The sequence below is a fragment of the Gopherus flavomarginatus genome, chromosome 22 (genome assembly GCF_025201925.1).
Source record: "Gopherus flavomarginatus isolate rGopFla2 chromosome 22, rGopFla2.mat.asm, whole genome shotgun sequence".
Taxonomy (NCBI): domain Eukaryota; kingdom Metazoa; phylum Chordata; order Testudines; family Testudinidae; genus Gopherus; species Gopherus flavomarginatus.
In genome coordinates, this window is record NC_066638.1 from 5,049,929 (window position 1) to 5,076,357 (window position 26,429).

A 26,429-nucleotide genomic window follows, 5' to 3' on the forward strand; every position below is an offset into this window, starting at 1 on the left:
GAACTAAAATGGATCAGACTCAAACACAGATGATATACATTAAAGAACTGTAGAACATCCCCAGCACTTAGCTGAAAAGTTATGGGCAGGGAAAGGAGAAAATGGTATTTCTTCACCTCAGTCAAAATTCACCCCGGTTCCAGCAAAATGCATGCAGTACTTCCGGGCTGCATAGGCTTTTTACTGGTATTAAGCTTTCTTATCACAATTCACCCCTGCAGAAAAGGAAGAATTGTAAATTCAGTTTACTCCCTGGGTTGGCTTCTGGTGATGTTGAGTCCATCAGGAATAGGAATGCAGTTGCGAGGTTCCACTCTTGAGATTCTGCCAAAATAGATATGGACTATTTAGGTAGCCAAATAGAAAGCTTTCTTCCCTGTAAACAAAACCCATCTATCTCTAATGATTTTTAACTCTCCTCTTCCCTCCTTGTACTGTAGCGTGTACTGGTGTGGCAGAGCAGTGACATGTTATGTGCTAATTAATTAATTAATAAAATTAAGGATTTTTTTAAAAATCAGGTGTTGGCTCTTGGTTTGGGTTCTGCAACCTCTGCCTGGACACATCAGCTCTTGCAGGTTGTTTGGATCCAGGGTTTCGCTTTGTCAGCAGCAAATTGTTGAAGTATATTGATGTGAATTTAAATTAGGAAGACCCTCAGATTGCCATGGAAAAATCCACTGAAAAAGGAACTCCTGATCGGTCATGAACTCGTAAGCATGGGAAGGTTGTTCATGAGGCATGATGAGTGTCGGACGCCCTTTCTATTCTGTTTCAAGCCTGCCCCTCCTATGATCCTCCAGACGTCTGGGGAAAAGAAGGCAACCTTATACTCTAAGGAAGTGATAGGCAAATCTTAGCATGTCCTGGTCTGGGCCTGGCAGCACTTGAAGCCTGGATACTCTTGTGACTGGCATTCAGAGTTGGAAATCTCATGGGAACATGCTCTCCTGTAAGGTTTCCATCGCCTGCTTGTTTCTGGGATGGTGAAAAATACTGTGTGGATGTTTTGTTTGTTTTTCTTGGGAGATTCCTGGAACTTCCTGTTCTAGGTTGGACTGGAATTAGAAGAGTTGCCTTTTCCATGGCATTTCGGAGCTTCAACCTCTAACTGCAAATGGATCCAGGAGGCACAAGGGAATGCAAAAGCAACTGAAAGGAAACTTCTGAAAATGTTTCTAGGATACGCAGAGGTGTCTGAGTTAGTTGTATCTTGACAGTTCTGCCCATCTCACTTTATCACTCAGTTCCTTCTAACGCCTCTTGAAGATCTGTTTTGCTGCATTCATTGCATTCTGGAGCCCACATATGCACTGGCTTTGTTTTTTTGCTGGGATTTGAATGAATTGGGACAGAGGAGATTACATGAGGCCCCATATCATAAAAGTTGTGCTCCTTGTTAAGGCTTCAAGGTTAGAAAAACAATAGCGTTGAAATATCACCGTTATAAACAACCATAGATAATTCAGGCCATAAAAATGTTTCTTTTAGCCATGTAAATAGGGTAATAGAGTAGGAGAAAGTCACTAGATCTATTAAATGTTGGAGTTATTTTACACTCGAGCAATATAAAGGGAGAAAATAGGTCTGTAGATTAATCTGAATAGGAGCCAGCAAAGACATTTACTCTGAATGGCTAATAAGTAGATTGTTGTTGTTGTTAGTGTTTGAAGCTACCTGAAATGGTGCAATAGCTCAACTGTTTCACATGACGAATGGGATGGGAAGCATCTTTTTTTTTTTTTTTGAGCTGATGAAGAGAGCCGGGGCGTTTTAGGAAAGGCTGATGCAATTAGGCTGAATACGCCTTGACGGTGGGATTGTGTCCAAGGATGCACCGAGTCACATCTGATGACTTCAAAACTACTCATTAATTTCTAATGAACAGGAATGAGGAGGACAGGCAGCAAGTTGTGGCTGTTGTGACTCCCACTATCTTTTGAAATCGTCCAGCGGAGTGATGCTTAACGTAGGGATGAAATGGGGTGAGAACCAAGTGGAGCCAGTTGAGAACAATGGAGCACAAAAAGGAATGGGAGGAGAGAAGACAGTGAAGGGACTGGGGTCTCTGAAATAGAACGAGTGTGTCTCTGGGCCTGGGGTGAACTCTGGCAAGTGCTGTGCTTAGCTGGCAGTGAGGAGAGACAGTGGCAGGTGCTCAGCTCTCTTCTGGCTCCCTCCAAATCTGTAGCGCTGTTGCAGGCACAATAGGGCCTGGATCTTGGCTGAGCCGTTTAGGTGCTATTGGAATAATAATAATAATAATAATAATAATAATATATAATTATAACAATTATTATTATTAATAATACATTAAATTCTCACCCCCATCTCCCATAGCAAAAAAGGCTACAACTTGACACTGGGTTAAAACCAAGATAGATAAACCAAACTGCCATCAATTTATCATACATAGAAACAGACTTTTAGTTCAAACAAAAGCCAGGAGCTTTAATTCAGCTGTATCAATCTGGTCTATGGTGGCATTCATTTCCATGCAGTCACTGGAAAATATTATGTTGATGATTAGGAACTCTTATGGGAAGAAAAATCTATGCTGCCAATTTGCAGTGGAATTGGTGAATGGGCAGGACAAAGCTTCAGTAATACTATTCTATGTGACATCTGGGTAAATAACTCAGTTCTGTTAACCTCACAGGCAATCAAAGTGGCTGGCGGTTAGGTACAGCCAAGTATAAGTAGTGGGCCCTATCAGCCATGCACGGAACTCAAAGGCAGGCATTTGCTTGTGTTGCTGTTGGAATGAACCAGGTGGGCGATGCTGCTCAAAGGCCTCTATTGTCACCTTACAGTACAGCCCTAGTCAGAAGCAGCATGTAGCTGCCTTGGCTCAGGAGCAGGGCAGTAAGCTGATTGCGACAGTGAGAGTCACATGGTCCTTGACTTTCCCCTTGCTCCTGAAGGAAATAGTCTATGCTAGCCCTTGTCTTGGGGCAGATTTACTTCCTTCTCTGCCCCAGCGTAGCCTCAAGGATGTGGCGGACAAAGGATCCAGCCACTTGATGTGCCTGCCTACCCCCAACCCGTATGGGCCGAAGGAGGAGAAGCAGCTCTGTGGAGCCTGTTCTCCTTCTGGCACATGGTGAGAGGGTGCGTCCTTCTGCCCAGCAAAGGCATGTGGCAAGGGCTCGTGACTGAACCTGACGTGAACAATGAGCTAGCGCCGTCTTATCTCCTATGTGCCAAAGGCCTCTGGGCATCGTCTGCCCAGTAACACGACGTTAGTTAATGTAGACAAATGAAGCAGAATTTTTAAATGAGATCCCATTTTTCAAAGATGATCTCAAGATATGATGCAGGTCGGGGTTGTCCGATTTCTTAACAGTTTGTTAAATAAAGAGCAGCTAGTGTTAGAAAGTGACTTTTAAAAATGATAGATTCTTATTTATAGTGAAGTTCCAGTCATTAATTTTAAAGGGAGAAAGCACAAAAGCAGGATTGGGTACATTAAAAAATGTGACATTAGTAATTTAATTAAATTGGGTCTTTGAGTGTCATTGCAGAAAATGAAACATTAGTTCTACACCGATTCTCAACCCATTCGGCATATTTAACAACATCTCCCCCCACCTATGAATTTCCTTTTAATATGGCTAGTAACTGCATGTGTGTTTCTCAAAGTTGTGGGTGAATGCCTATTAGTGGACTCTACAGAGGCACTTTTAATGTAAAGTGCTTAATTCTAAGCACTTTCCAAAGGCTTAGCCATAAGCATTATTTTCTTTCTTTTCTGCTCTATCTGCGTATAGGTAGTATATACCAGTATAGGTAGGCATCACCATGGTATCTAAGAGGCTTTCTAGGGGAAACTGAGGCACAGGGAGGGGAAGCCATTGTTATTAGAAGTAGTATTTGTATTACAATAGCTCCAATTGAGATCAGGGTCCCATTGTGCTAGATGCTGTACAGACATCTAGTCAGAGATGGTCCCATTCCCAAAGAGCTTATAATTTAAGGAGACGAGATGGAAAAAAGGGTGGGAGGGGAAACTGAGGCAGCGCTGAGGTTTTCTAAACAGTCCAAAAAAGATTTAGATGCATCTTCCATTACAATGAATGGAACCCTTGGCAACTCAGGTTCTGTTTAACCTGGGAACTGGAGCGCTAGGGAACCACAGGGTCGGTCAGTCATTTTGTCTGTCTATCCAGCAGCCTCAATAAAAGAATCCCCCCATTACAGCCAAGTCTTGCCTCATCTTCAATGGACAGTGTCTATTTATAGATGGAGGCATAGAACTCCTTCCTGCAGTGTCTTGCCTTTTTTTAGATGCAAGGAGGTCTACAGTGATTTGATGCAGGTTCTACCAGCTGGGTCTGGCTTTCTGTGCATGGCACAGCAGAAAATTGAGTCACTGGTTTAAAATGTTTCCTTTTGGCAGGGCGGTAGCATGGTACCGTTACGCCAATTACAGTGACTAAATACATCGTTATGAATGTTCACTTCATTTCACCTGGCTGTACATAGCTCTAGCTTTATTTTCCTCTGCTACCTCCTCTGTATACTTAGCATCTCATTTTGCTGTTACTTTTGCTTTTCTCCTTAGCAGGTTCTCAAACTAAAGTTCCCTGTGCTCTCAGGAATTCAGCCTTTTTGTGCATGCCCTTGACAAAATTCCTGCATGTGCAGTAAACACTAAATCGGCTCTGAAACAGAAACTCTTCTCCATTATATTTTCTGCAGTGTTGCATTGCTGAGGAAGGGGGTTGTCTGTAAGGGCCGGATTCAAAGCCGAGTAGGCCAGTGATAGTCTTTTCAATGTCTTTATTGGGCTGTGCATCAGGCCCTAAAAACCTGAATAGACTTGATCTTTTTGGAGTGTTTTATGGGGGCCTGTAGAGTTTGCTACTAATTCTCTAGGGCTGCTGAACAGAGGCATTGGTGAAAAATTGTAGGATTTATTACAGTTTCTGCTGCTTCTGCCTACTTGACATTAAAATTGGATATTGTGGGCCAGATCCTTAGCTGATGTAAATCAGTGTAACTGTTGCCTTTATTGGAGATATGCTAATTTTATATTAGTTGAGGCTATAGCCATATATGTGAAACCTAAAGTGCTGATCTTTGGGCCTTTTTGTCTTAAGAGTAATTGCTAATTCCAGACTTTGCCATTTTATATACCATTACACAAAGACTTATAAAATTTCACCTGTATTGCAGAAGACTTTGTGCCCTGCCTGATGGATTCCATTGAATAACATTGAGTTCCTGAGTAAAACATAATTTGTTGAAATTTTCATACTGTAAATACCTAAAATGGATAGAGAAAATATCTTGATTCTGTGATGGGATCCCTGGGGTGCAGCCTGGGACTGTGGGACTGCTGTGCCCCCTGAACTCTCTCCAGCCTCAGCTCTCTCTCACAATGCCTTGCTAGTGACCAGCAGCAAACCCCTCCAGGTGCTGTGATCACTCAGCGCAACTGCATGTGAAGACCCAACACCTAGCTAGATTGCATGAATGCTCCCAGAGCCACTCATGAATCACACAGGGAAAGGCAGCAGCCAAATCTCCCCTCAGCTCCCAGGACTGTACCTCAGAAATATACCATCTTGCACTGCTCAAGATAAGCAATGCAGTTTTATTAATTGGTTCACCACTTCATCAATGGAAAGTGGATATACACCAGTCTTTGCAAAACCTGAGCAGATTTGCAACACACTTCATACAAACTCGCTGGTAAAGATAAACAGTAAAAGAAGTTTATTGGCTACAAAAGATAGATTTTAAGTGATATTAAGTGATAGCAAAAAGTCAGTTAGTTACCAAAATAAAATAAAATAAAATATAAGCACGCAGAGTAGGTGGGTGAAGGAGAAAGGCCCAGCATGTGGCCACAGGGGCTGAGGGTATAAAACAGACAATGTGCTTGGAAAGCACAAATCCAGGCATGTCTGGGTGCATTGTTGAGTTTCCAGGCAAGGTTGAGCAATTCCCCTGGTGTGGCCTCAATCAAGTGAGTCACTGCGTTGTGCCTTGCTGGACAATGGTTGTTAATGGGTTGATTGACATCCGGCCCCGGGTGTTGGTTACTTTCCTTGCTGTTGCCTCTGGGGAGCTAATATCTGGCTGATTCTCCAAGTTACAGCATGTTTTAGTGACAGCCATACAACACAATTCTCATAACTTCATATGCATTAATTATCTATAAATAAATGACTTTTAGCAGATCATAACCTTTCCTCTGATACCTTACAAGGCATGCTTTATATGTAAGATCACAATCATATATAAATGAGGAATATGGGGGGCTACAGGGCACTCTCCCAAGGTACAGAAGGTCACAGATTCCTTATAGAAGTTGAGGGTCTGCTCTCCTATGCAGAGTTTGGCACAGTTGTTCAAGTGAGTTACTGGGAGAGGTTACCCTTTTGTGAAGCATTATCACTAGGGAAGGTAACATACCAAACTTGATGGGTCATGAACTGATCAATGTGGTAAATCCTATGGTCAGTGAGCTTGCTTTTTGCATTTTAAGTGATATGTTTGCTTTGGTATTGGAATGGTGCCAAACTGACATTGCATTTATTTAATGATATCATTGGGTTCTGTATCTGATGTGATGAACCTTGTAATAATACATGGGGCAAAAATAGAAGAAGGGTGTCTTAACTGAATTGAGGCTATGGAATTTGCCATCTCTCGCTAACCGGGAACAATGTTCTCTCTGGCAGTTTTACCGAGTCATACATGTGGAAACCCGGGAAGACTCCAGAATGGAATCCAGCAAGGGACGACGTTCAGCATTGGAGACAAAGTGAGGTATAGCTGCAACCCAGGCTTCTTTCTGGAGGGACATGCCTTGCTCACTTGCCATGCCAGTTCGGAAAACAGTGCCTCCTGGGATTTTCCACTGCCCTCCTGCAGAGGTAAAGTGCTTCGTTACGTGAATCTTTAGATCAGTGAACACAAACTAATGATCATGAGAAAACTATAGCTAGAAAGATCCTCCCGCTGTAGATGGAATGAGAGATGCTGCAGAATGAGCAGTTCCATGGGACTGGCATCATTGCATTTGGTGGGATATTGGTTTCAAAACAAAACCCGGTGAAACTCAAACAAGATACACTTGAGAGCCAGGCTTCATTTTAACAGAATCCCTAAAGCTCCAGAGATGTGCAAGAACAATAATACTTTCAGTTTATATAGTGCTTTACAGTGCTTTAAATGTGTGCAACCATTCAATTAACTGATTCTCACAGTCCCTGGCCATTACCATTATCATCCCCAGATGGGGAAACTGAGACAGTGAAGTTAAATGGCTTGCCCAAGGCCACAGAGAGGCTTTGTGGTAGAGCCACAATTAGAACCTGGCACCTCTTGATCTCCCAACCTCATGCTCATTCCTCCAGTGCAGCTTTTCACATGGCCCCAGCTTTGTCCTGCATGCATGTCACTGGGTTCACTCTGTACTTAGGAGGTGAAATTCACCCCAAGGGCGAGGGTTTGCACACGACTTTGTGCACCCTTATGCCCTGGAACTATAAAGCAGACTTGCAAGGGATGGAGATCTCTGGTTGCCTCTCAAATGAGGGGTGCCTTGGTGTTCAGAGGTATGTTTCTGCAACTGATTGACTGTAAGATGTTGGAATAGTCTCCTCAGGGGAAATAGCGAAGGGTCCATAGCCCGCATTGTTTCAGACTGGGCTGGAGAATAAGCCATGGGGAACAATCCTTCCCTGGAACGGGGCACAAGCAAGGCAGTGTAATAGTTACCTTCCATCTCCACATTCTCTGACTCTGGTTGATAGGCTCCGTCATGGCATCCTCTCGTCTTCGTGTTCCCCATGTTGTGTTTTCCGATCATTTTCTCTTTCCTACTGTGCATTTTGACCGAAACAAGAGCTTCAACAGGGTCATTTAAAAAGTCCCAATACCCTTTGCTCTGCGGGGTAGGTGACCTACTGAGACAGCAGGCTGAGAGTTGTGTTGGAAACAGACAATAGAACAGCTAGTTTGTTGTGTTAAAGGAGGCTTTGAGTCTAGGGACTTCAGCTCCAGCGTGGTGACTTTTTGCTTTTTCCACGTATTTTAATAAGCAGAATGAATTGTGGCCAGTTTTAATAGGCCGGCTTTATTAACGTGGCAAATAAGCAAGGCCAGGCTGACTTAGAAAGCTTGCCCTTGAATCTAATTCTCCACTGCTTTGCAATTTGGGCCTGCTGTCTGCATCTTCTGCCGTCATTCACACCTATAACACCCTACCATTTGGATAGGGTAGGGTTTGCCACCCACTTTGCATTGGTTACAAGCTGCGCACCGTAGAAGGCAGCAGAGAAATAGGCATAAAGTCTCTGACCTGGAGAAAGTTTTATACAGGAGGTAAAAGTTGATTTAAAGCACTGCTCATGTAAAGGGCTGCAGCCTCCAGGAGCTAGTGGAATTTTAGTTTCTTATGACTTTGGAGAATTGCTTCTTGATCATCCTTTGTGGATTCAGGGAGCTTCAGGGGGCTGGATTGTCAGTAAATATACAAGTGTCTGTGTTGTTTTACCAAAATAGTTGCTGGTTCCCAACTTCATTTCTGTTCAGTTCCTTATGTACTTCAGCAGACATCTAGTATTGGTCTTTTATTGACCCTTTGCTTGTGTAATCAATTAGCAAGCCTGAGCCGGAGCGTACATCTTGAATTTTAAATACAAAAATATTGTTTGCCTGATGATTTATGTTCCTAACACTTCCCTCGATGAGTCATGCAGTCATGGTTCCTGCTGTTTATTGTGTTTGTTGCTCTATTGCTTATCCATTGTTCTTGTGTGTTACCCAGGGTCCCAATACAGGAGTGGTTGATGCGTAGGTTGGTGCTGGAGAGGGATGTTTTACCTCCTTCATTTTTCATCTCCAAGTTAGCATCCTCAGTCTTGACTTTCTAGTTTCGTGCGAAATTGGTGCTTCCATCATAAACCCTTATTCTTCGGTGTGTTTACAACTTGGCTGGAGAGGGAAAGGAAAAGAAAAAGCACCCTCAAGGCTGAAACATGGCATAAAATGTCAGATCGCTCTCAGATTAAAGGAGATGCCATGCAAGAATAGACTAATGCTCCATCTAATCTGACATCTTATCTCTGACAAGGGCCAGTGGTTGAGAGACAGGTTAAACATTGCCCCACTATTTAAAGGTATTTGTGCAATGCCATTCCATAAGGGAGGCAATGCCTCCTGACCCCAGCACGTGCTGATGCCTTGGAGCATAAGGATTAATAACCCTTGTAATTTTTATTTGATTTTGCTGCAGATGGTCTTTTTACCTGTGTGCAATCCTGTTGTTCAGGAAGCTATTAAGGTTACTAATTACCACCCATAAAATTACCATCACTTTCTTGATATTTCATATACTTGTAATTGAAAAATGTCAAAATATGCCATGATGGTCACATTGCTTTGTGGCAAGTATTAATTTGTTTCAAATCAGTTTATTTGCTCAAGCGGTATCATGTGGTGATGAGTCCAAAGGTTACCCATTCTGTGCAGCTTATAGTCAGATGTTTGCTGATTGTTTTAGTAGACTTAAAAACTTGGGTTGAATTCTGCACCATTTGATGTTAATGGTAAATGCTCACTGAATGTAGTGGCAGCAAACATCAGATTCCCTGGGGTCTAGTCCCATAATATTTACAGTTGATACAAAAATGTAGAAAGCAGAAAAAACGGACAAGAAATTGACAATATAGAGAACTGAGAACCTGCCCAACCATATGAACTGATTTTACCATACCAGGTTTTTCAGTGATCAGATTTAAAATTCATGTCTGACTGTTAGACTGGCACTACAGATTGTAATGACTGCAAGGGTCAAAAGATTTGCATAAAGGCAAAAGGGTTTTAGTGTCTTATTCTGCTGGGAAAATAATGTGTCTTCAGAGCTACTGCCTGAATAGAAATATATATTTCTTTGATTGAAATTAGACTTTCTCAATGTCTGCACATCATGTATTCAGCCTGTGGATTTCCTTGCCTTAGGAAATCAGTCAAATACTGTATCTGGATTCTTTTTTGAAATGGCTGGATAACCTTATGACCAATATTTTTAGCTGTGTGAGCTAAAATAGGTCAGTCACATGTTTCAGGGCATAAACTGATTGCTGCATGGGTCAGGAAGGAATTTGTTCACAGTGTAGAACATTGCACAATTGTCGAGTTATTTTTAGGTTTAAAAAGATAGCGTATAATTTCTGATGCCTCTGGTAGGGGCCACAGATGGGTATTTGAGACATGTGTAATGTGACCTGATGCTGCATATTTTACTGTACTATAGCACTGTGTATATTCCTTTAACTATTAAGGAACTGATGTATTTTGAAAGGAACCAGTGTCACCTAGATTGTGAGTGGTTCCAAAGAATTTGTTGCCATCCGCCAGATGAATAACACACATTTGTTTAAAAAGAATAAAGACCGTGATTGCAACTAACAAGCCAACATTTGCAAATAGAAGCCACTTTGTTGTTGTTGTTGTTGTTCGTAGTTATTTTGTATTACAATTACAGCGAAAAGCTGAAGTTATCTGAAGTATTGCTGTGTGGTATCTGCTGACAAATGTGGATTTTTTTTTGGCCATGTCTATACTAGCAGGGGGTGGTGGTGGTGGTGTTGATGTAAGATATTCAACTTCAGCTACGGGAATACTCGATTCCCAATAAATCGATCGCTACCCGCCGATATGGCGGGTAGTCTGGACGTAGCCTTTAATAGCAACCGTTGTACCTATTCATTTGATTCTAACTATGAATCAATATGATGGGCAGAAGAAAAGAAGCCATTTATCTCTGCTGAGAATCTCAACTGCCCTAGAGCTCCAAGGGCATGCTTTGTTTTTTGAGCTATTATTTATTATTATGATCGTGGAATAGTGTAAGAGACTCAGTAACACATCAGTACTACTACTACAGCTAGCCAATGCCTTTTGCTTAAGTGCTGGAGGCCTGTTCTTGCAACACAAAGCCCCATCTTCAAACCCTGCAAATGGCTCTTGGAGTATAGATGGTGACGTTAGAAATAGGCTGACTTCCTTTGTCTTTCATCAGTTTTTACATAAGCATAGCTCTATATAGACGCCAAAAGAGTTACTCCAGATGTTCACTGATGGGGGAGAGGGGGCAAAATCAGACCTGAAATCAGACTTGTCTCAGTCAGTATCACCCTCTGCTACCTCTTATCCTGCGTTTTGTTGTAAGTAGGATGCTATAAAGTGAAAGGCAGGAACAGCAGCTCACGCTGTGAATTCTAATGCTTTGCTTAGCTGGTGCTACGACCCTTTCCACGTTTTATGTAAACATTAGCATCTTGTTCAGTGGTTAAATCAAATTGAGCATAAACCGTGTAACAACACCTGCAGTTGCGTTAGGAGGCGGAATAGTCTTAAGTAACATATTTTGTTCTGGAAAATAAGGTCACATCCCTGCACAGCCAGCACTGGAAGCATGTTCTCTGAAGTCTGTGAGTTGGGTTCTGTGTTATTGACCTGATTCATTCTTTCGTCTCTCTCTGCCACATTTTTTCTTTCAGGTAGATTCACAGTGCTCTGCACCTGCTTTCCCCAACATCCAGTCTATGCTATAACATCTGAAGAAGTGGGCTTTTTACCCATAAAAACTTATGCCCAAATAAATCTGTTAGTCTTTAAGGTGCCGCCGGACTCCTCATTGTTTTACTGTAACATCATGTTGCGGTAGAAGATAAATAAAAATGTATATCGGCAGCTGTATGTACTTATTGGGGAAGGCATCACCAGGGCTGTTGGAGGGAGGAATATTTTGCATTATATCTGATGATATATTAGTCTTACATAAATGAGTGGTGTCTGGGTTTTTTGTTTTTTTTTTTAATCCTCCATCTAAGGAACACTTACTCTCTATGATGCCTCGCAGCAGTGTGGCACTAGTATTTTAACTAGAGGATCCCACAAAATTAAATTCCTTTCCCTACATCCTATGGGATAAAGCTGCTGGGGAGAATCTTTTTGTTCTTATTCCATTTAGCCAGTGCTTCCTCATAACAAAAGGGAGCAAACAATTCTCCTTGGGGGACAAACCTTTATTAAGTGAATTTTCTGGAAATATTTCTAGCTTGTTCCCTTCTATAATGGACACATTAGAGATGGGTCAGGCTGCTGAAATCAGGATTAAGTGTCATGTCATAGAATCATAGAATATTAGGGTTGGAAAAGTCCTCAGAAGGTCATCTAGTCCAATCCCCTGCTCAAAGCAGGGCCAGCACCAACTAAATCATCCCAGCCAGGGCTTTGTCAAGCCAGGCCTTAAAAACCTCTGAGGATTGAGGTCCAGATACAAGAGCGCTGTAATCATGGGAACTGCTGCTTTGAGAGCAAACTGGTCTAATGTTGCTGTCTCTATAATGTAAACAGGTGGGCCCATGCTTAAGAGAAAATATTGTTGTCCTAAAAAGCATTAAAAGGGCCTGAGGGGAGAGCAGAAGTTAGAAAGAAGGGATAAACCACCACCTATCAGGCTGACCAATGTTGTCTCATTTCATTGTTCCTCCCTCATTGATGTTGGTCCACCTGTTGTTGCTGATCTTATATTTAGATTGCGTGTCTCTTTGGCGCAGGGGCTTTTTGTCGTGTGTCTGTACAGTGCCTAGCGCAATGGGATTCTGGTCTGTTACTGGGGCTCCTAGGTGCTACTGCCATACAAATCATGACTGTACGCTCCATTTTCTTTCTGGGTGCTAGTATGGCCCTCATCACCATCTGAGCACCTCACAAGTATGTCTGTATCCTTCCTCCTAATGTCCCCGTGAGGGAGCAAAATGATGTTGTTTCCAATTTTAAAGCCTGGGAACTGACGGACAGAGAGGTTAAGTGACTTGCTTAGGCTCTCACAGGAGGCCTGTACCACAACTGGGAATTGATCCCTTTTCGTCTGACTCAGGGCTCTAACAGATCATCCTTCTCCCTTCACAAGTCCTTGTTTTAACAGTCTAACGTGTTACTGTTTTAGTAGTAGAAATAAGCAGGCATTTTCAGAAATGAATTATCCTGGCAGTATCTTGTTAAGCGGCTGTTCAAACCAGAAACCTTCGTAGTAAACATGTCATTATTTTGGCTTATTGTAGCATCATAACTTGGAGCAAGAAGTCCCATAAGTTGAGATGATCACAATTAGGCTGGAAAAACTGTATGGTAGGGAATTAATCCTGTATTAACCTGGAACTGATGGAGTAAAGGGAACTATCCTGCCCTGCCCAAGGTGGTGGACGTAGATGATCAAACATAGATCTCTTTTGTCTTTACCTTCTGAGAGGAGCCTGTTAATTGAGTTGCCAAATTCCTAAACTCTTATTTAGATAGGTCTGTATTTCTGCGCATCTCAGGAGCAAGCTGGCACCGCTGTGCACCTGAGTTGTTTAGTGAAACACATTTACTGTACCATGAATAGGAAAAAAAAATAGTGGTTGATGTGTGCAAGATACTTGGTCTGAATTCACACCAGAAGAGCAATATTTCTTAAAGTGGTCTAGATCCCAGCGATCCGTTGTCCATGTGAATGTCCTGACTTGCCTAAAAACCTCTGAATTTAGTGGGGCTGCACCTCTGAGTAAGCATTACTTCCATGAGTCAGGCTTGCAGGAGCGGACTCAAGGTGCGGGAAGAAGGGGTTGTTAAGGGATTTTTGCAGAGATGACTGGGAGTAGTTAGCACAGCAGAGGTTTTGAAAGCATGGTTATATTGAGACTGATTCTTGGAATCCACTGGAACCCACACAGGGTCTCATTGAACAATTACAACCCATACTTGATGGGGACCACATCCTGAAAGAGAGTGTTCCTGATCTCCCCCTTCTGGCCTTAAACAACACCCTCCCTTCCCCACCCCCCCCGGAACCTTGCCATGCTCATCATCAGAAGCAAGCTCCCCACAGGCCAAGACCCACCAACTTAAAGTGGGACCAGAGCCTGCCAAAGCTGACATATCTCAACTGCTGCAATGCACAAGACAGCTTTCAAGACCCATGGATCCTACTCATACCTATCACATGTGCTGTACCTCATCCAGTGCACTAAATGTCCCAATAAAAACTACAGGAAAAGCTTTGTTGTCTGGCATGTTAGGGGAATGGAGGGTGCCAGTTAGGGCTTGGCTACACTTGAGAGTCACAGCGCTGGTGGTGGCTTTACAGTGCTGTAACTTACTCCCCGTCCACACTGGCAAGGCACTTCGTGCTGTATTCCACATGGACAAGAGAAATAAAGAGAACAGCACTGGTGCTGCAGCGCTGGAGTGCCAGTGTAAACAGTGATTAATCTTACTACGCTGTAACTGACCTCCGGAATTTTCCCATAATGCTTTCAACTAAATAACTCTTTGTTTTGTTGTGAACTCAGGGCTCCCAGAGCTGTTTATCTAAAAAACAAACACAGCTACTGTTTGATCCAGCAGAGGCAGGCAGGGAATGTCCACAGCTAGTGTTTGCTTGAGGAGAGAAACAGCATGGTGGTGTTGGGGGGAGAGGGAGTCCGTTGGAGCATCTGCTTATCTGGTCTGAAGGCTATTTGCATTTAAGAGTGAATGAGAGAGAGGTGGGGGAGTGGTCGGAATTTGCAAGGCACAGAGCTGACACAGTGTGGGCTCCAAAAATCCACTCTCTCTCTCCCCCACACTCCCTGTCATGCTCCACCCCACCCACCTCTTTTGAAAAGCATGTTGCAGCCACTTGAATGCTGGGATAGCTGCCCGTAATGCACCACTCCCAACACCACTGCAAATGCTGCAAATGTGGCCACACTGCAGCGGTGGTAGCTGTCAGTGTGGCCACACTGCAGCGCTTTCCCTACACAGCTGTACAAAGACAGCTTTAACTCCCAGCTCTGTACAGCTGCAAGTGTAGCCAAACCCACTGTTAGTCAAATTCTGGTTAACTAAGATTTATACTTACCAATGGAGGGAGGGAGTTTGGGTGCGGGAAGGGGCTCGGGACAGGGGGTTGGGGTGCGGGAGGGGTTTCAGGATGCCAGATTTGGATGGCACTCACCTCAGGCAGCTCTCCAGAAGTGGGGACATATTCCTGCTGCTCCGAGGCAGCTTCCTCTGCCCACAGGTGCTGCCCCCACAGCTTCCATTGGCTGCAGCTCACAGCCAGTGGGAGCTGCAGAACCAGTGCTAGGACTTGGGTGGGGGCAGCGCATGGCGCTACTGTGGTCTTTCCTCCATCTAGGAGCAGCAGGGACATGGTGCTGCTTCCAGGAAGCCATGCAGAGCCAGATAGGGAGCCTGCTGGCCCCGCACCAACAAAACTTTTAATGGCCTGGTCAATGGTGCCAATCGGAGCCACCAGGGTACATTTTCGACCAGGCATTCCAGTCGAAAACTGGGCATCCAGCAACCCTATTAAAGGTTTATATTGAGAGAGGTCAGAAATGCTGGTTTCTAGAGCTTTCCATTTGGTAAAGTGCCAGATAACACAACTTTGACTGTATGTAGGTGAAACCAGATAATCACTGAGTGCTTGAATGAACTCGCACAGAAACACGATAAAAGACAAAAGCAACATTTCACCCTGGGTGAACACTTCTCACAAAACGATCACTCCACATCTGACCTCAGTCTTTGTCCTCAAAGGAAACCTGCATTACACTTTCAAAAGACAAGCCTGGGAGCTTAAATTCAGAACTTCAATGGACACTTAAAATCCTGTTCTTAATAAAGACACGGGGTTTATGGTTTATTACAACAATTTGGAACCCTTTTTCTGTACTATGACGGCAGGCGTGTCAATAGGCCAATTCATTTTGAATGGCCCCTTAGATAGGGTTGCTAGGTGTCCGGCTTTTGACTAGAACACCCAGTCAAAAAGGGACCCTGGTGGCTCTGCTCAGCACCTCTGATCGGGCCATTAAAAGTCCAGTTGGCGCAGGGTTGGCAGGCTCCCTACCTGGCTCTGCACAGCTCCCTGGAAGCAATGATATGTCCCATGGTTCCTAGGTGGAGGGATGGCCAGGAGGTCTCTGCATGCTGCCACTGCTCTGAGCGCCAGCTCCGCAGCTCTCATGGGATGGGCATTGCAGCCAATGGGAGCTGCAGGGGTGGCACCCATGGGTGGAGGCAGCGTGCATAGCTACCTGACCAGCCCTGTCCCTAAGTGCTGAGGGACATGTCACCACTTCTGGGGAGCCACCTACAGTAAGTGCCTGCACCTCGAACCCCCTGCCTGGAGCCTGCACCCTGAACCCCCTTCTGCACCCCAGCTCCCTGCCCTGAGCTCCTTCCCGCACTCTGAACCCCTTGGCCCCAGCTGGGAACCTCTTCCTGCACCCCAAACCCTCATCCTTGCCCCCACCCCAGAGCCCACAGCCCCAGCTGTAGCTCTCACTCCCCACACCCCAACCCTCTTCCCAGCCCAGAGCCCCTTCCCACACTCTGAACCCCTTGGCCCCATCCTGGGGCCCCCTCCTGTACCCCAAACCCCTCATCTCCAGCTGTATCCCAGAGCCCGAACCCCCTCCCAAACCCCAATCCCTGCCTGGGTGAGGAAGAGCGAACAGAAGAGGCAGAGGGGATGGAGTTAGCGGGGGCAGGGTCTCAGGGAAAGGGTGGTGCAAGGGCGTTCGGTTTTGTGCAATTATAAAGTTGGCAACCCTACCCTTAGAATATCTGTTAACTACTTATTCTAAAGATCCTGTTCCATCTTTTAGTTAACATCTTGAGCATCTCTCCCAGACTGGAAGAAGAGATCTGTGTAGCTTGAAAGTTTGTCTTTCTCACCAACAGAAGTCGGTCCAACAAAAGATATTACCTCACCTACCTTGTCTCTCTGGGTCCAATAGTGTCCCTTAGCAAGCAGCGAAGAATAATTCCCTCCATTACAGGAATCACAGAGTGAAACGTCAGAGCCAGTATTATGCACACCAGATTAGAATAAAAGGTCTTTGGGATGGGGGAGTGTTTTTTTTTCTTCTGTGTTTGTACAGCCCCTAGCACAGTGCGATTCTGGTGAATCATGAGAGCTCCAAGGCAATTCTGCAATACTATTACCAATAATGATAAATGGTCCCTTTTGGCCTTAAATGGTGGGATTTTCAAGGGAGCCTAAGGGTCAGATCTCATTGAAATTCAGTAGGAGATGAGCGCTTCACTCCTTCAGAATTTCCCTGGGATTTTCAAAGAAGCCTATAAGCTTCAGAGGAAGTGTTAACATGGAAAAAAACTAAAACTAAAACTAAATTAGTCATAACAGACTTCTTAAATTTAAACCTTTAAAACCAGGTTAGGTTGGGTTCAGATCTAATTCTGGGTGCAAACTTGGGTCAGTTAACTTTATGCCAAGTGGGATTTTCCATTTATAGCTCCAGTAGAATATTCTGAAATGTGTTTCAGTAGATTCTGTTTGCTAAAATGCCTGCATGCCTTCGGAGAGCGAAGTCTTGCCCAGCTTGTTTACTGAGCGTAAATAAAATTGATAGGTTTATGACTTTAGTAGGCAGTTAAGTAAAAAATCAGCAAGCCAACTGAAGAAGCCGGGAACATTTGTGATGCTGCATTTTAAGGATATCAAATATGCAGTAGCTCATTAAAAGTGTGCTGTCTTCTTATAATTCAAACAGCTGCTTATAGTGCGCTGGGCCCAAAACATTTACAAGAGCTGTTCAAGACCATTTTAATGTTTTAACAATAATATTAAGCTCATCAAACTGAAGAGCAAGTTGGGCAAACTACATATCTATCTAGATCTGTATACAATGAGTGTTGGAAGTTGTGAATGTGTTTTAAAAGATTTTTAATTAAAGTTTTTTTTTAAAATAGGGGGCTAGGTTTTTAGAGGGAGCTACACCAATTTCCACCAGCTGATTTTTTTAAAGAATGTTTTAAGATTGATGCAGCATCAAGAGGCAGAATTTTGTAGGATTTTCTTTTCTCCCTGAGAGAGAACATTGTCCAAGTTTTGCTTTATTCTGAATTGCAGAGAAACCTAGGAATTGGCTGACTGGATAAGCCGAGTTCATCTAGTCCACTATCCTCTCTGACAATGTGCTAGATGCTTCAGATGAATCTTCAAGACCCCACAATAGGCAGCTAGGAGATAATTTGACTATAGGAAATGCTTCTTCCAAACTGCTGTCAGTTACAGGCTGGTTTAACTTGGATGCTCTTGTTTCATTTATTATTTATGTATTAATAATGTATTTACCCTAGGGAGCCCCAGTTGTGGCCCAAAATCCCATTGTGCTAGGCACCGTATAAAGACAGTCCCTGCTCAAGAGGGCAATCCACCTCCTTTAGGTGCCTAGAGTCCCAGCATCCTGTAATCCCAGTTATTTTGGATGCTCCAATAGTGGAGGGTCCAAGTTAAGACACCTTTAAAGGGGCCTAACTTTTTCAGAGAGCAGGAGCTCAGCATTTATTGAAAATCAAGTCTCCAGCTGAGCATCCGAAAAAATGTGACTCCCCAAATCACCAATCACTTTAGAAACTGTAGGCCCCAAACTTTCATTAACCTTTTCACTACCAGTCCTCCAGGCTGCTTGCTTTTGTCTGGGTCATTCAGATGAAATTGGAGAAGGTGTAAATTAGGTGTCGGCTCTTGGGTTCCTTCACACTCGGTGCTTTCTGCCAGACTTACCTGGGTGCCTACAAAAAGTTCGTCGCTGTTGCATGTAGAATTCCTCCAGGGTATTAATATTAAAATAGCCTCATGAATGTTCCATGTTCCTGTCAGGCAATAATAATGTGTAAAAGGCAACATGTGCCATGCTGGAAGTGGCTGTCCTTCTGCTGGAAAGCCTCTCTACAATAAATTGCCTCTGCTCACACCTTTGCATGCATTATTGAAGCAGCTAACGGCCTCATCCTATCTCCGTTGTATCTTTCTGCTGGGCATGTGGCTTGCAGAGAGTTAGCTGACTGAGAGTAGCAGCATCGCTTCAATATTTATTGCCCTTTGTCATAAACAGATAGCTAAGGGTTAATGTCTCTTTCACCTGAAGCACCTGACCAGAGGACCAATCGGGAAACCGGATTTTTTCAACTCTGGGTGGAGGGAAGTTTGTGTCTGAGTCTTTGTTTTCTGTCTGCCTGCTTTCTCTGAGCTTTGGAGAAGTATTTCTGCTTTCTAATCTTCTGTTTCCAAGTTGTGAGTACCAAAGAGTTTGTTTCTTTTGTATTTACATGAATATAGTGCTGGAGTGCTTTGATTTGTATTCTTTTTGAATAAGGCTGTTTGTTAAATATTCTTTTAAGCAATTGACCCTGTATTTGTCACCTTAATGCAGAGAGACTATTTGTATGTATTTTTCTTTCTTTCTTATATAAAGCTTTCTTTTAAGACCTGTTGAAGTGTTCTTTACTGGGAAACTTCAGGGAAGTTGAGTCTGTACTCACCAGGGAATTGGTGGGAGAAAGGAGTCAGAGGGAGATCTGTGTGTGTTGGATTTGTTCGCCTGACTTTGCATACCCTCTGGGTTGGGGGGGGGGGGGAAGGGAGATTGACTCGGTGATTCTGGTTTCCAGGACTGGGAACGGAGAGGGGGAGTCACTCTGTTTGGATTCGCAGAGCTTGTGTCTGTGTATCTCTCCAGGAGCACCTGGAGGGGGGAAGGGGAAAAGGATTATTTCCCTTTGTTGTGAGACTCAAGGGATTTGGGTCTTGGGGTCCCCAGGGAAGGTTTTTCAGGGGGACCAGAGTGCCCCAAAACACTCTAATTTTTTGGGTGGTGGCAGCAGTACCAACTCCAAACTGGTAACTAAGCTTGGAGGTTTGCGTGCTAACCCCCATATTTTGGACGCTAAGGTCCAAATCTGGGACTAAAGTTATGACACCTTTCCAGCGTCCTCAAGGGGTTATTGAAGAGAATAGTTTGAAATAAGCCAGTGCGTATCTGCACATGCCAGCAAATGAGTGAATCGTGCTTATCCTTTGTGGCCAGAACCCATTAACACACCAAGAAGTAAGAAGAGCTCCTGTAGTCTCAATGTACTGGGAAAAAAAAACCATCCTTATGCTTCTCCCCTTATTCCTGATGCCATTTTAGCACCCTGACTGCCCATCTCCAGGAAGCAGAGGTAAAGCAGACTCATGCCTCTTGCATGGGCCAGAGCTGTGGAAGTGACCCCTGCTACCTTTATCTCGGATGAGTTAATATGTAGCAGAGAGGATCCTCTGGTAAAAAAGCAACAACCCAGAAGAACCAGAGCCTAACATGCAAGGTCAATGAGGATATGATACCTTGAAATAGGAGCCTGTGACAGGGTGTGCAAACCCTATGTGGGTCAGGGGGCTGCTGGGGGCCCTGTCAGCCATGCTCTGACACCAAAATCTCAGGGGTAAGGCTGTGAGGGAGGAGCTAAATCGGTGGGGCCTCGCTCAGTTATTGCCTGACGGAGAGGGAGAGCGGAGAGGGAGAGCAGGCTGTTAGCCGTCACTGTGGGAGATCAGGTTAGCTGGGCGGGGGTAGGAGCAGAGGAAGATTGGTGCCTGTCAGGGCCTCCCTGGAGTGGGGTAGAGTTGGCCTGTCATGACATGATTGTCTCCTTTGGCTGCCAAAGACTGCAGGTTTGCAAGAGCCCAGGTGGGGCACAAGCATTAGCTTTCTTGCCCAGGAGAGGCAAAGAATCTGCTGAAGATGGGTGGAATTCAGGAGGGATGGAAGAATTTGTTTCTTCGTGTTTTTATTTTGGCCTTTGGGTACCCTGGACAGGGTGGAGCTTTTACATGGCATAGCTTGGAGAGGCTAAGATGCCCCAGGCCGAAAAGTTTTGGGGGCCGGGTGGATCATCTGACGACTAGGAGGGAATATCACTTGAGTCTGGGGGGTCTAGATACTTCTAAGCTGAGTGATTGCCCTCACTCACCAGGAAGCGTGCATTTGTGCATATGCATTCGGTGTGTTCGGCTGACTGGCTGCAGTTGGGTAGCAGATGGCCATGAGAAATAAGAGTTGGCATGAGCCAGAGGTTTGTTTTTACTTTGCTTTTGCAGCTCCATCAGTCAGAGTCTGCAAGTCCCAGCCCTGCTGATAGCAGCTTGTACTGACAGCACGGCTCAGACCTGAAAAGGTTCTCATACTTCCACACTAAGAATTTCCTGTGGAGCAGTATTCCAGAATCTTCCTGTCCCACCTCCCCAGGGAAGTGCATCAACTGCTGCCTAAAACACACGAGAATCCCTGTGCTGAGTTTCAGTCTGGAAGGATTTTTTTTTAATAGTTTTATGCTGGAGTTTGAAACACTTGAAAATAGGTGTAATGTAAAGCCTGAGAGCTCCTTGACTAAAGCGTCTGAAATACCATTCTATAATGTGCATTGTAAAGTTAACAGGCTTTTCGTAGTGCATTTCATATAAATAGCAAGGCATTTGATAATGCTGTACATACAAAAGTGACACACTGCCACAATGCAAGTCAGATTAATTCGTGGTTTCCTTAATCTTCCTGCCCATGTTTTCTCTTGATCCTCCTACTTTATTTGCTCTAATAGCTTCTGCTAATAGAGTCTAATTGTAGAAGAAGATAACCTGTAGCAAACAGCAGATCCCATTTCTAACTGGTAAATGCCTTCAGCTTTAGCGACATATCAACTTTTTCCATAGGTTTTACTTTTTAAGTGGCATAAGCTCATAGCTCATTATAGAAGGGCAGCGTGCATGGGTTACTGCATAATGTTTTACTAAGCCCAAGGATGTGTTCCTATGCTGGTGGTCCCCAACGTGGTGCCCACGGGTACCATAGTGCCCACCAGGACATTAATGTGCGCCTGCCTAGTGCCTAGCAGGGGAGAGAAGCCATGGCCCGGCACCTGACGGGAACAGAGAACTCAGGCTGTGAGCATGGTGTTCTCTGTTCCCAGCAGGCACGGGACCCGCCTTGTGCCCAGCAAGGGAGACAAGCCGCAGCCCGTGACTGCTGGGGACAGAGAACTCTGGGGCTGCAGGCTGTGGACGCCAGTGTTCTTGGTCCCTGGCAGGTGTGGGGCAGTGGCATAAGCCAGAGAGAAGCCGTGGCACCGCACGTGCTGGGGACAGAGAACTCCGGTGCTGCAGGCTGTAGGTGCCAGTGTTCTCTGTCCCAGGCAGGTGCAGGGCTGTGGCGTAAGCCAGAGAGAAGCCGCAGCCCCGTGCCTGCCGGGGACAGAGAACTCCAGGGCTGCAGGCTGTGGGCACCGGTGTTCTCGGTCCCTGGCAGGGGCGGGCCGTGGTGTAAGCCAGAGAGAAACTGCAGGCTGTAGGTGCCGGTGTTCTCTGTCCTCACAGCTTCTCTCCGGTTTCTCTCTTCTCTCTGGATTCATATATTATGTTATATTAAATATGATGTTTTTCATATTATTTAATGTACAAGTGCAAAATAAGCCTTGAAAAATTGTTGGCGCCCACCACACTCTTCTGAAAACATGAATGTGCTACTGGCCACAAAAAGGTTGGGGACCACTGTCCTATCCAGTCTGTTTGATTTTAATACTGATTGGTAATGCCAAGGGGGTAAAGAATTAGGACCAAACATTCAAAGGGAATAAAATGCAGCCTCTTAAATTGCATCCCCATTTTTATGCATGTGTTTTGCTGTGCCCCTGAACTGTAGCTTGCAGTTGGCAGGGCAAATTGGGTAATCATTAAAACTGGCTTTGTCTGTGCCCTTTAGGTATGTGGGCATCTCCTTATCCCATTGCCACGTGTAAATAGTAACCTGTGCTCTGGAATGTGGGCTTTTGGATGGAGAAAATGAGAACAATGAAAAATTGCAGGTGCAGTTTTAGTTTCTGAAAAATTGACCCTTAAACGCAAAACAGTCAATGCTCTTGTATAGTATACAAGTGTCAACATCGGGAGCTTGTTGTGGGAGGGAATATGTTTGAAAACTGTAAACAAGGGAAAAACGAATAAATTTTTGCTTAATTCTCAACTCACGCATGGGTTCAGAGCTTTGATTCAGATGTGCACTTCACTGGATTTGCGTCCTGTTTAGGAGAGATCATATTGGGGAAAAGACGTGCCGATGGGGGAAAACTGAAGCAGAGGACAGGCGGAATGGGAAAGCAGAGAATGAAAATGGAAGCACAGAGATGAAGAAAGATTCTGCTGCTGAATGCACCCTTGTAGTGTATACAACACCACCTGTCTGTTCCAGCTTTTGCAGAACTCCTCTGTCCCGTGTACGTGGCACAGGCATCCCTTTGGGTTGGAAACCTTAGTGTTTAACACAGCTCTCTTTCTGAAGGAAACAATGGCTCAAAACACAGGAGGGGAAGAAAAAAGCTTTCATGCATTTTTGTGAGCCCACAAATTCTGTTTGAACCCCACTAGGTTCATCCATCCTAGCAGACAGTAAGGAGAGGGAGCTATCGAGGATGACTCAAGGGGGCTTAAGTAGGAGTAAAGCGTAAGAACTGAGAAAGAGAACTCGGACAGAATGTCAGGGGAAAATTTGATGTATTAGGCTGTGTGGAACTGCTTCCCCCAGGAAGTGGTAGAAGCTCTGTCACTTGGGATGCTAAAATTAGACTGAATAAAATCACTGGTAAGTGTACAATAGGGAATTAGCTTTCACTCACAGGCAGATGGACTGGATGACCTAATGGGTCGTTATTGTATCCTGTAACATCTATGTGTCTTAGCAGGTATAGAAAACAACAAAACAAATCCACTGCTAGCTAGTAAAATGGAGCCAATTAATATTTCTTAGCTATGATGTCACCCGAAGGCGATATTTTAATGGTTCTAACATCACAACCCTGAAATATGACTTTAAGTGTGATGAGGGAGAAGAAAAAAAGCTGCATCATTCTTATGGTATTTTAACTTCAGCTGTGCTCTGGACCAATCCCTCCACAAACAGCGGCCCCCGTCCTGCAACGAGCTCCATATTGGCAGATCCCAACATTCAAGATGAGCTACGTTAGCCTTATTTTGGGACTCCACATGGGCCCAGGGGTTTGCCTATGCAGAATTTGTGGCAGGATCAAGCTCATTGGATGGTTCTGTAACTCTGGAGTTCAAGGTGTGTCTGTATAGTTGGTGTGTGCAATATATACAGATATCGTGATAGAGTGGTAGTGAGACCACAGTTAAGCTTGTATGAAGGGTCTTAATTCCAGGGAGAGTCATTTATTCTATGTGGAGCCAAGAATTAAAACAAAACAACCCCCTGTCCCCAAAGTTAGGTTTGTAAGTCTAAATTTAGGCACCCGCCCCAGATTTTGAAAAGCTCTGAGCACCCAACATTTCCCGTTGACTTCTTTGGGTGCTGAATTTTCAATCAGGCAGATGCCTACGGTATGGATTTAGGTGGCTAAAATTAGGCATCTGTTTTCAAAACTCTTGACGTACATAAACATTTCCTGTAAATGTTTTCTTCTTGGAATGGGGCAAATATCTGCCACCAGAACCTTACAGATAATAAGCCAACATCCATTAAAGGCAAATGGGATTTTTTAAAAGGAATTAAAGAAAAGTATGTACAAGTATTTTATGAAGACTCCAAAACCTAACCAATGCAATCCTATGATTTCATATTGCCGTAACCACTGTGCTATCTTCATCTCACCCCCTTCATTGCTCTCATTTATTATGTTAAATCTTAGATTGTACGGATGGATAGAGCTTACATTCCTCAACTTCTTATCCTGCACTCATGCCCATGGTGTCCAAACGCCAATAGTTCTTTGATGCAAGAACTTTGTCTCTTGGTCTCTCAATTGCTATGCAGTCCTATGTTGTTAAATATCTTATTAATCATACCAATTCATTTTTAAAAATGTTGTGATCCACCAACTATATAAAATGCAACTCTCAGGTGCACAGATATCACCATGGGTGTCACTGCATAATAGCACTGTTTTCTCAATCACTGTTTTCCGAGGTGCTGTATACATACCTGTAATAACCATGTCACATGCTGCTTATTCTGTCTACCTATCTGAGAATTCTGTTGGCATGAGAAGGAACTTGACCTTAACTCTTATAGTTATCTTGTCGTTATCAGAACCCTTTGAACTCTCCTCTGTATAATGGACATCTACATGTCAGAAATCAGTTGTTTTGTAGAGCTACAGCGGGCATAGTTCCACTGAAATCAAGGTAGCTGTGCAGACTGAGACCTCCCTAGGGATCTGGGTGGATGTTTGCAATAACACTGGTTTCTCCGGTGGGTTTGAAGAGGGGTGAGAACCCTGTGAAATTTGGTGGGTTCCCTACTCTAACTTTCCCACCTCTGGAAAGGTTTTCTGGTTTGGGAGGAAGAGCAGGGTATGCCATTGACACATCCACTTTCTGGGCCCCATCCCCATCACATGCCAGATGATGCAGGATGTCTTCTTCCACACCATGGTGAGGAACACTGGAGTTGTAGAAGCTAGGGGTGTCAGAGGTCTGTTGGATCATGTTTATTTCACTCCTGCCCCTGGCTACTGCAGGGTCGCCCACTGCTACCGTGTGATGGAGGCTTGAGTAGCTGATTTGGGAGATGTAAACGTGTCACTTCTGTGTCTTCTGGTGAGAGGCATCTCTTCACATGCAGTGCACTTGCTGAATTTCCTAGTGCCCGTATGTGTCTGATCGATGTGCCAATAAAAAATTACAGCACTTGAAAAGAACAATAAAATTAAAAAACTCCCAACAAATACTAAATTATTTTTAAGAGCTCAGCCTTGATCTTTGCAGTGCACTCCAGTCTCCCCTAATCTGGCATTATGTTTTGTATAGTACCTTTCTGATTTATGTTACTCTCTCCAGACGAGGTTTAGTTATTTTTATGTACCATTCAATGGCCTTTTAAAATCTCCTTCCCCCGCCTTTTGAGTTTTGGAGAAATTATTGATCACGATTTCCCACCGTTGTCTCAAATGTGGCATATGAGTCATACCCCCACCCCCTCTGAAAGCTTTAACACGTTAAGGGAAGAATAAAAAAAACCCTCAGGACTGTGTTGCTCCAATGCCTTGGTGGCATATTTGCATCATGCTCCCTTCCAGCAAAACACCCATGATGTGTATTTTCTGCCTTTCAGCCGACGATGCTTGTGGAGGGACGTTACGGGGACAGAGTGGAATTATCTCCAGTCCTCATTATCCTTCAGAGTATGGCAATAATGCAGACTGTACATGGACTATCCTAGCAGAGCCTGGAGACACCATTGCTCTGGTTTTCATGGATTTTCAATTAGAAGATGGATATGACTTTTTAGAAGTCACTGGAACAGAGGGATCCTCACTCTGGTAAGTGAGTGGCTGTATTTCCTTTTACGGCTGTACATGTTTAATTATATCTGCACATATATAACTTTAGGTTTGAAATTAACTGCAGTGGGATCCAGTGTGCACGTCACCTCATACCTGAACCAGAAACTTCACGGTCAGCACCAGCAGTGGTTACAGCCACAATTCGAGATTTTAAACTACATTGTAATGAAAAATCTCTGCACATATTTTTATGGCTTTAGTTTTACAGTGATTGATGTCTGCTTTGAAGCATA

General features: G+C 44.1%; 1 protein-coding gene across 4 annotated transcripts in view; it reads left to right on the forward strand.

The window, feature by feature from the left end:
• The window catches only part of CSMD2 (CUB and Sushi multiple domains 2), a 560,963-nt gene that overhangs the window by 159,883 nt on the left and 374,651 nt on the right, over positions 1-26,429 (forward strand). For all 4 annotated transcript variants that reach the window (XR_007770925.1, XM_050932578.1, XM_050932579.1 and 1 more), the window contains exons 4-5: positions 6,693-6,887; positions 25,965-26,172. Coding sequence is in view for 3 of the 4 variants with exons in the window: in XM_050932578.1 (XP_050788535.1) it covers positions 6,693-6,887; positions 25,965-26,172 (403 nt within the window). In the remaining variant the exon portion in view is untranslated. The remainder of the gene's footprint in view (positions 1-6,692; positions 6,888-25,964; positions 26,173-26,429) is intronic.